The following is a 10,142-nucleotide window of genomic DNA, read 5'->3' as shown; positions in this document are numbered from 1 at the left end:
TCTAGGCTCGCCTTGGATCGTGCTAGCTCGTCCCATATTATTTTATATTATGTCATATTTTGGACTTTTATTTTCGAGTCGTGCTCGTACTGGTCTAAAAAGATCGACCCATATTTCCAGCACTACTCCTGAGCCTAGTACTTTTGTTTTGTGAAAGACTGCGTGCAGGCCTGTATTGTATTCAGATTTTAGTCTGGATAGTGGTAGAAGTTTGGCTATGGTCGGGCTCAAAAACTTGTTTTGTCGAATTATATTTTCTGTTTTTTAATGAAATAGGGTTCCCGTAAAAAAACCTTCCTTTAGTAGATTTTTTGAAAGGGTATGTAGAGGAGTGAGGAGCTTTCGGAGGAACATACTAAAGGAGTCATTAGCCAACTCAACTCAATCTAGACGGTCAGACCCAATAAACACCCGAGTCCCAAATAGATCTGTACAAACGTTAGGTCGATTTCGGGTTATGGGTCGTGCTCGTATCTAACATGTGTCTAATGTTGGGTCAGGTCAGCTTGTGCTCTCTGGTTGACGTGTTGGCTCGGATTTTTTCGGTTCGGTCGGATTTTTTTTATTTGAGTAGATTTTTTTAGATTAGGTTAGGTTTTAGGTCAAAAATCGTAACTCATATCTGTAAATTATTGCGGATCAAGAATTTGAGTTGTATTGGTTGGATGAGATCGGGGTTAGTCCCGAAATTAGCAGCCGGCATACACGAGAGATACGACCAGCGGTCAGCCCCCTTTCGGCCTTTCCCTCCCATATACTCGCCGTCGGCCAGCGGATCTAATCGGGGCGGGCGCGATGGCTGGGCAGAACCAGCGGCTCAACGTCGTGCCGACGGTGACGATGCTCGGCGTCATGAAGGCTCGGCTCGTCGGCGCGACCCGCGGCCACGCGCTGCTGAAGAAGAAGTCCGACGCGCTGACGGTCCAGTTCCGCGCCATCCTCAAGAAGATCGTCGCCGCCAAGGAGTCGATGGGCGAGACGATGCGCGCCTCCTCCTTCTCCCTCGCCGAGGCCAAGTACGTCGCTGGCGACGGCGTCCGCCACGTCATCCTCCAGTCCGTCCGCGCGGCATCCGTCCGCGTCCGCTCCCACCAGGAGAACGTGGCCGGGGTCAAGCTCCCCAAGTTCACCCACTTCGTCGACCCCGCCGCGGCCTCCGGGGGCCCCTCCAACGCGTCCCCGAGCCTCACGGGCCTGGCCCGCGGCGGGCAGCAGGTCGCCGCCTGCCGCTCCGCGCACGTCAAGGCCATCGAGGTGCTCGTCGAGCTCGCATCTCTGCAAACCTCCTTCCTCACTCTCGACGAGGCCATCAAGACCACCAACCGCCGCGTCAACGCGCTCGAGAACGTCGTCAAGCCCAGGATCGAGAACACCATCAGCTACATCAAGGGGGAGCTCGACGAGCTCGAGCGCGAGGACTTCTTCAGGCTCAAGAAGATCCAGGGCTACAAGAAGAGGGAGATCGAGCGCCAGATGGCCGCCGCCAGGCTATTTGCGGAGGAACAGCTTGCCGAGGATCTCGCGCTTAAGAGGGGTATCTCCGTGGGGGCTGCGGCAAACCTGCTGGTTGCTGGTGGGGAGAAGGACGACGACATCATCTTCTGACCACTCCTTCCATGGCCATCCAGTCATTCAATCGGTGCGTAGCATCATTCATCAACACATTGTCCTCTTATTCTGGATCTGGGATCAGAAAACTTGCACGATATGTGTCTGGTGCGACGGTTTCTTTCGTTCCATACAATGCCCCTGTAGTTCCTTTTGATTCGCTCCGTGAATAATGACGCTGTAGGGTTTCATTGTACTTGTACCAGTATCATTCTGGGCGTTACGATTAATACTTTTTACCTTCTTATTAGATGGATCCAATGTACATGTTAACATGTACCTTCCCTAAATGTGTACATAAGGTCCAAAAGTATTCTTGCTTGTGATAAGAGATCTAACTAGAAAGTACCTGTTGACTGATTTTAACAAGATATGCTAATCACAATCACATTGCTGATTTTTTTCAGCCTTTTTCACTTTATATCATGTTTATACTTTATAGAAAATTTGAAAACAGCACAATACACTTGCAACTGTCCTGCTTGAGCTATTTTTTTTAACTCTGTAGTATCTGTGTGTTCATGTAAATAAGGCATGGATATCACAAACTCATGATTGATTCAGTCATGCCTATGATATTGCCAATGCATTTCATTTATCAGGAGAGTGGACTAACTATTTAGCTGTTAACAAACAGACCTTCACCTGATAGTGTGTCTAATGTACTGTGATTACCCATGGACAATTAAGATTTGCTGAGGGAGCGGCCTGCTTGACAAAGCGCGGGCAGGGATATGCTTGATGAGGTACTACACTTGCGTGGCTGCGCCCAAGGAAGTCGGCACTCGGCAGGGAGGGGGCGTGCTTCCCCAGCCTTGAGGACGCTGATGGCATGGAGTTCCTCGACAGCCAGGAGGCGATGACGTATCACAGTCCCACCAACGCGGCCGAGCAAACCATTAGCGACGTTGCTCAAGGCATGCTTCTTCGGCCTAGAGATGGTTGCTGCATCTGTGTAGTACCATGCTTTCGTGCAAAGAAGCAGCTGCTAGAGGAAAGGGAACAGATGAGTGGAGTGTGGGTCCCACACAACTGAAGGATAGGCTTGATGCAGTGGTGAGAGCTGTCTCACTGAGTCACCAGGTCGTAGGTTGCGGGGGAAGGCTTGCCTCACCTAGACCCCTCATGTGGGAGCATCCGGCACTCTAGGTCTACCCTTTGTTTTGGGCCTACGTGGCTTGCTTTTTATTCAGAGATCGATTCATCTATTTGGATGCCCTTTGGGGGGGGATGTCAGGGCAATTTTGAATATAGAGTGAAAATTTTAGAAAAGCTGTTGGGGGTAGTCTAGTTTTCTTGTGTAGTTTTGATGTTAAAGAATGGCTAAATCATGAATTTTGTTATCTATTTTTAGCTAATCTCTTGGAGTTGGTCTAAACAGATTATCATTTTATCTTAAAATGCTGAAGACTGGCCATTGGAATTTAATGTAAGTGATAGGGTACTTCCAACAAATTAGTGATTTATATTAACTGCAATACTTACAGCGTCGTGCAGCAGCACAGTTCCAGCATCTAGTGTTCATTGGAAAAAGTTAAAAAAAATGCAATACCTATATATGCATTAGTTTTTTGTTGAAGAATGTTATGTTTACACTGAACTTTTAAGTTTATCGAATTGCTGCAAGTAACATCTAGAGGGTAAGTTTGAGGAGCCATATTATATTGCTATATACTAGATGCACCTTTGTTCGCCTATAAATTGCTGTAAGTGTGCTGGAAAGGAAGTTAGCACCCGTGTTCACGTATAAATTGTACACGCATAATAAATCCCAATTGATTGATGCATGTGTGACTCAGGATATAGTTTAAGTGAGGGTTATGAGCACCTGTGTACTATGTTAATACTGTAAGTTGCTTCTTGAGCTTTCAGCAGCAGTTCATTTTTATCTTTGGCTTATGTCTTAGTTTGATTGTACCAAAAATTTAGTGGGCATGAGTCTATTTCGTCATAAGAAGCCACTTATACTCTCTGCATCACAGATCCAGTGGGCATTGGGCATGCAATCCGCACCTTGGCCTGATCCAAAATCTAGTTATAAAAATAGTTTAATTTACTTTTGACTCTTGACCTAATAATTGACCATTTCCCAAAGAAACAAATGAATTTGAGTACAAGACCAATTACTTTTGTCATAGCTGTATACATCAGTTTTTGTCATAGGTGCTGTCGAGTTTTTGTTTTCATTGCTTTATCCAGAAGTTTCTAATGGATACAAAGTGGTTATGCACTTATGCTTAATAAGCGAAATGGCTCATAGCTACACTCTAGAGTAGCACCTCCAGTGCCTAGTTGACTCCCTGTGGGAGCGAGTTTCAGGGATGGTTAAGAAAACTCCCTCGCTAGCAACCCATAAAATAGTGGCAGGGCGCTGGTCTATGGTAGTCAGCCTGTGTGAGAGCTGGTCCTACCTAGGGGTTGTGCCAGGGTGCCCAAACCAGGTCGTGGTGGGTTTGTGGTCACTGGCCTAGGTTATGGTGTGGCGCTATAGGGTCCACTGTCAGGGTTCAGTGCTGTTTATCGGTCTGTTGAAGACTGGTTTCTTCTTTCAAACAATATAACTTCCCTGCTAGCGGAGTTTTTGTTATGGTTAGTAAGACCTTGTATACTCCCTTCATCCCAAATATAATTCGTTATAGACTAAACATGCATCCATTAATTAATTTATGAATGTAGTTTGTATGTATGTCAACATTCACTATATTTTGGAATGGAGGGAGTACTTTACTTGCTGGAGCCATATCTTTTGGGCAGATAGGCACTCCCCATTTGTCTTCCAAAGGCATTGCTGTTTACTGTGCCTCGTTTGCATTTCAAATGCTCCACATCAGACATGGAATTAGACAATTAGTCTTTAATTACCAGGTTTTTAATTGATTCCTTCTCCTTGCAGTGGCAGAAACAATAAGTTGATGCTGGAGCTCCAGAATTGTATCTGTTTATAGAATGATGGAGATTTTGATTCAGTAATCTGGAGTCTAGCCATCCGAGATCCTCAATAATCTGTACCTGGAAACCAAACAGTGCCAAGTAACTTTTACGGAGCGTTATGTGCAGCTCGTGTAGAAAATTCAATTGAACCGTATTTCCTGTCGTGTACCTTCCAGTACCGTATTATATTATATATTTATTATTCAATTGGACCTGCACTCAGAAGTTGCAGTCTGGGACGTATTTGCTTTTGCATTTTATAACCCGATTGCTGTTTCGAATATTTCGTGTATGATCTTGGGAATGCATAGTAGGTGCCATGATGTTGCGAGCTGAAAATGCGATTCGTCTACGCTTGCTTGATTTCGTGTAAGGCTGAAAATGCGATTCGTTCACGCTTGGTTGATTGCGTGTTACACGAACTGTACTTTCACCCCGCATGGATGTAATTATCGAAGTCTGAAATTAGGAATTGAAACTAGGAATCCTAAATTCTGATATTTGGTTATCTAATGAATTCAATTCAGAGTTGGAATTAAAGTTGAATTTCTCAGTATTGAACTACAACTAGAATTTGTCTCTCACAATTCAGAGCCTATTCCCTTTGTATTAATTGCATCCAAACAACAGATTTATATTGCAACACATTTTCAATACTATGCAGATTTTGTATTGGATCCATTCAATTCTAACATCCAATATCTACGTCCAAATGGGTCCTTTCTGTTTTGTTTCTCTGCTTTCTGTTCTGTTTCTCATCGGATCCCCACAAGGCCACAACTGCTTATAGGTGCTGGAATACTCACCTCTGCCAGGGACACTAATATTTTCTATGCAAAATTTGACACTTGAGAAAACCAGCATTGATACAAAATCATCAATCATTCTGAAGGCATGTAAAATGCTGTGTGGTATGCAATGTGCTGGTTGCTGGTGTACATCACATGGGTGTCGTTGCTCTCTCACAATTATCAGCGACCCCACGAGCAAAACATTCTATTTTCTAAATGCGTCATGCGTGCTACCAATTTCCTCCGCATGCGAATGACAGAAAGCCACCCCAAAACCCGTAACTCAGGTAATTGCTTGTTGAGCAGCGAGTGGATTATCTGTTACAACTGGCCCTCTGCCAACAACGGTGGAACAAAGCTGAGATTCTGGAGAGTCTGCTCAAAGATGTGGCCTACTCTCAGCAAATTCCCCTGGTTAAAATGGCAGAAGTTATTCAGTGGATTATCTACTCGCTACCCCTGAATTCAATGAGGAGCCCTGCAGAAACGTGGAGCAATCTCCAGTTCTAAATGTAATCAGCACCATAACTTTTACCTCACAGAATGGAGATCCCATCATCTGGAGTCCCACTGGGAGCCCTGCAGCTCCACCTTCAACAAATCCACAAGGCACAACCAATGCAGGAAGCCCGGCCAAATTAACATTCACCTACATAAGTCAGAAAATTTGCAACCCTTTCATACATTTCTATCATGAGATAAAACTTCACAAAATGAGCACCATATCGCAGAGAATTCCATGTCAGCAGGCACTTTGGTACAGAGTGCAAAGAAGAGAGAAGTGAAATCAACAAAAGACAGCAAAGTATCAAATACCGTCATGATATCTCCTGCATACATGGCTAACGGGTCATTTATCTTTTCACCTGCCAAAAAGAATTGAACTATCAACCCTAAATAGATCAGGGAAGGGGGTCATACTTACAAGCAGATTGTAACATACCTATCTTGTAGGCTGCTGATGGCGCAGCTGGTGAGATTAGAATGTCGTATCTTTCCAAAGCATCTTTGAAGCTTTGCTTAACCAGTGTCCTGACCTACTACAGTGCATGTACTTTAGTACCTACTTTCAGTGGCATCAAATTGTGTAGTAGACTAGTAGTAAGATAATTAAAAACAAACATTGAATGCCACGTCTTCAAAAACGTCTTTGAAGCTTCCAATGTCCTCACATACTACAATGCATGTATTTTACTACTTTTGGTGGCATTGAACTGTGCCATAAGATAATTAAATACAAATGTTGAATTGGATGCCACTGCTCTGCAATTACCTGTTGTGCTCGTTTGTAGTATGCATCATAGTACCCAGCAGAAAGAGCATAGGTTCCCATCAAAATTCTCATTTTGACCTGGAAAGAAAGAACCATTTTTTTCACCATGTTACTCGATGGAAATAAGCATTTCAAATGCAAAAGATTCAAACACTATCCAACACTGCAAATCAAATAGCATACTGTGCGCGTATATAATACGAGCCACACTTCAATTAGTGCAATGTTACTAACAAGTAACAAGACATGCCCAGTTGCCCACAGCTGGCAGATCAACATGGGTTAGTAACTTAGTATTGCCATTTCCACAACGCAAGTTTGCAAGCCTGGCCTGGCCTGGCCTCAATCCACACCGGTCAAAGCTGTCTTTAATTTTAAAAGCTTTCTTTAACAAGGAACAAGATAAAAAAAGGGACAGGCCCAGGTTGCTTCGAACCAGCGACCTAGTGACTCAATGAAACAACTCTCGCCACTGCACCAAGCCTGCCCTTTTAGTGAGAAACTGGATATGTTTTCTAAATTATAAATTTATATTCTTTGCAAATGGAGTGGAGCACTGGAGCATATAATTGTTGTTTTTTCATTGTAATAATAGCCAGGATTTTGTGCATATACAGTATCATAATAAAAATATTAAAAAGCAAAAGAAGTCAGTCAAAATCTATGTACAGCATGACTAATCCCTGAGCTGTGATGACATGGGACACGTGCATAGTTCTACACAATGTGACAGCTCCTAATCAGATTGGTCAATGTGCTAAGCTACATGACTACATCTAACGGGATCATGAATAAATATTGAAAAGACAACTTATGAGTATACTAGTGGAGTATGGACTTATATATGATATATTAGTAACTGAGAATATTGTACCTCATGACCAAAACCATTAGCCCGGGACTCTCCATAAAGCTCATTCAAGTCATCCGCCGAGACCTGTCCTCCATACCTGAAAACAGTACTCCACAGTATAAATCCTATGATACTTTGAATATACAGGGGTAAGGATAAGGATTAGCTACCGCAAGAATGCAAGATCACCTGATACCATCATAGCGTGATAGATTAGAAGAAGCTTCAGATGAGGCTAGTATGTAATATGCTGGTAAGCCAAGAGAAAATGAAGGCAGTGAAACCTGAAATACAATAGAAGACAAAAGTTCAGTTAAAATTTCTTTCATGAATCCCGTTAAAAGGACGTGTTTTTTAATATATATTTAGGATAGTGGAAAGTAACAAGCCTCTTCCACCACAGATCCCAACTGCTCCAGGTGTGAAGCAGCACCCTTGATTGATGATACGACTCCACTGGCAACACCTTCTCCAAGAGTTTCTTGTATAATCCCAATTCTCACACCATTTAATGGTTTCGATTCTAGTAAATCTAGGGAGACCAACTCCGATGCGTACTCTGGAACAACCTGGAAAGGTGACAGAAGAGATCAAGTAGCAATGAACCAAACATCAATGTTATGCCTTCCTGTATGCTCAAATCACTAATGGATCATGATCCAGTTGCAGAGTAGAATAGAAGGACAAAAACAAGTTAAGGGTTGTTAACAAACATACAGGACAGCTGCATAGTTTTAATGATATAAATGTATTAAATCAACGCTATATATAAGAATGGGAGTATGGGGCAGACTAGTATAATCCTCCTGACATCTGTTCTTAGTCATTTGTGAATGTTATGCTGTGATTTGTTTTCCAACCATAAGAAGACAACCCATGTGCTGCCTTTATTACTGATAAAAAAAATAGATAGAATAAAGTGCAAAAGTCATCCCAATCAAACCATATTAATACAATTACTAACAACCAAATCAAAACATGGCACGATCACATGGAAATGAAATCTGATGTCCAAGCGTACAACTAACCTGTGAAGCCCAACAAAACAAATAATACATGTGAGGTCATAGACATGTTTGCCAACAATAGAAATAAACATGTGGTTCAACTTGCAACTGTACCAGATAATGTTATAACCCAACCAGATAATAAACATATTACTGATTGAAATGGGAAACATCATACAAATGTACTTTTAAGGCTAAGCCTCTAGCCTCTGTTTCTTTACCTGTGAACTGCTGGTTGCGTCCATCTTGTCATGGCCAGCAACAACAGATAAGATGGTTGCAGTGTCAAAAACCGACGAACCAAAGCATCCCACAACATCCAGCGATGAAGCGTAGGCCATGAGACCAAAACGAGAAACCCGGCCATAAGTTGGCTTCAATCCCACTACACCGCAAAACGACGCTGGTTGTCTCACACTTCCACCTGTGTCACTACCTAGTGACACTACGCATTGCCTAGCAGATACTGCAGCAGCAGAACCACCAGAGGATCCCCCAGGCACACGTGAATCATCCCACGGGTTCGTTGTCACCTGCATATCACCAAACAATATGTGTCATAATCACACATCACCATGTGTCTACATTTTTAGCAGCGCAGTTCATCTCCGAGGGAAGTCCCCACATTTCAACATCAATACTGACATGCAACTAGCCGCCTATATTAAGATGGTACTCATTAACGATTCTGGAACTGTCCCTGGTCTGATCATGATCAGAGTCTTATCGGGCTAACATTAACGTCATATTTCAACATGAGTCAACACAATCGGCAACGCTCAAACTTCAGCAAACTCTGTTTAAACGACATGAGGATCTGGTTCTGGTCCGCCAACCTGAAACGCGGAGCCCTCGGTGGTGCTCCCCATTCCGAATTCGTCGAGGTTCGTCTTCCCCAACACAATAGCGCCGGCCTCCCGCAGCCGCCGCACGGCAGTGGCGTCGTACGCCGGCCGGTACCCGTCCAGTATCCGCGACCCGCCCGTGGAGGGCATGTTGGCTGTGCAAAGATTGTCCTTCACTCCCACCAGCACTCCAGCGAGCGGACCCACCGCATCCTTCTCCCCGGAGGCAATCCTCCGGTCGAGTTCCTCCGCCTCCCGCTCGGCGGCGGCGTCCGCGACGTGGATGAAGCTGCGCAAGGTCGGCTCGGTACGGCGGAGGCGGGAGAGGTACTCGGAGGTGATGTCCGCCGCGGTCCTCTCGCCTGAGAGGAGCGACTCGCGGATGGAGAGGATGGAGGATGTGGCGGGGCCCGGGGCCAAGGTTGTGGCGGGAGCGGATTGGACGGAAGAGGCGGCGGTGAACCGGCGGCGAGCTGGAGTGGGTAGGCGGCGGTGGGAGATGAGTAGGCGGTGGGCCTGTAGAGGCGGCGGCATGGCGGCGGCCGGCGGGAGGTTCTCCTGCCGTCGCCGGTGTGCGCGGGTTTTGGCCTTTTGGGGATGGCTGATGAGGAGTGGCCGAGTGGGAAGGGGAAGGTGAGGATTTGGGAGGATTGGGGTGGGAGAGTAAGAGACAGGTGGATTGGAGACACGTGGAACTAAAAATGCTGGGACGTCGTTGGATCATACCAGGAGTCTCGATCTACTGAATTGTTTGTAGACGTCTTTTTTTTTTTGGAAAGATCGACTCGAATCGTCTGGTCGTGACAAGGGCCCTGTTTGGGACAGCTGCTGCTT

The 10,142-nt window shown here is 44.8% G+C and overlaps 2 protein-coding genes across 3 annotated transcripts; one reads left to right on the top strand and one right to left on the bottom strand.

Moving 5' to 3' along the window:
• Positions 1-375: 375 nt before the first annotated feature.
• Positions 376-4,802, top strand: LOC100283330 (uncharacterized). Of its 2 annotated transcripts, XR_561745.2 has the most exons (3): positions 376-1,639; positions 2,990-3,037; positions 4,502-4,802. XR_561745.2 is itself a non-coding variant. In NM_001156231.2 (2 exon segments), a coding segment is annotated over 1 exon segment (810 nt). In that variant the 5' UTR covers positions 735-795; the 3' UTR covers positions 1,606-1,639; positions 4,502-4,754.
• A 577-nt stretch (positions 4,803-5,379) lies between these two features.
• Positions 5,380-9,900, bottom strand: LOC100280064 (Glutamyl-tRNA(Gln) amidotransferase subunit A, chloroplastic/mitochondrial). Its single transcript, NM_001153004.1, has 10 exons — positions 9,300-9,900; positions 8,685-8,996; positions 7,846-8,025; positions 7,646-7,740; positions 7,478-7,553; positions 6,604-6,681; positions 6,274-6,367; positions 6,147-6,196; positions 5,866-5,979; positions 5,380-5,741 (listed from the first exon to the last, which is right to left on the bottom strand). Exons 1-10 carry the CDS (start codon positions 9,840-9,842, stop codon positions 5,652-5,654), a joined length of 1,632 nt encoding a protein of 543 aa, NP_001146476.1. The 5' UTR covers positions 9,843-9,900; the 3' UTR covers positions 5,380-5,651.
• Positions 9,901-10,142: the final 242 nt, after the last annotated feature.

Source organism: Zea mays, chromosome 2, assembly GCF_902167145.1.
Source record: "Zea mays cultivar B73 chromosome 2, Zm-B73-REFERENCE-NAM-5.0, whole genome shotgun sequence".
Lineage (NCBI taxonomy): Eukaryota > Viridiplantae > Streptophyta > Magnoliopsida > Poales > Poaceae > Zea > Zea mays.
Note: the sequence above shows the minus strand (reverse complement) of the source record. Positions and strands in the feature narration are given on the sequence as shown.

Bases quoted from the DNA above. Each gene is read 5' to 3' on its own strand.
- LOC100280064 (NM_001153004.1), bottom strand. From the start codon at position 9,842: ATGCCGCCGCCTCTACAGGCCCACCGCCTACTCATCTCCCACCGCCGC. The intron at 6,197-6,273 runs GTATGTTACAAT...TCTTTTTGGCAG, and splicing joins ATCAGCAGCCTACAAGATAG to GTGAAAAGATAAATGACCCG. The intron at 5,980-6,146 runs GTATTTGATACT...TGACTTATGTAG, and splicing joins ATGCAGGAGATATCATGACG to GTGAATGTTAATTTGGCCGG.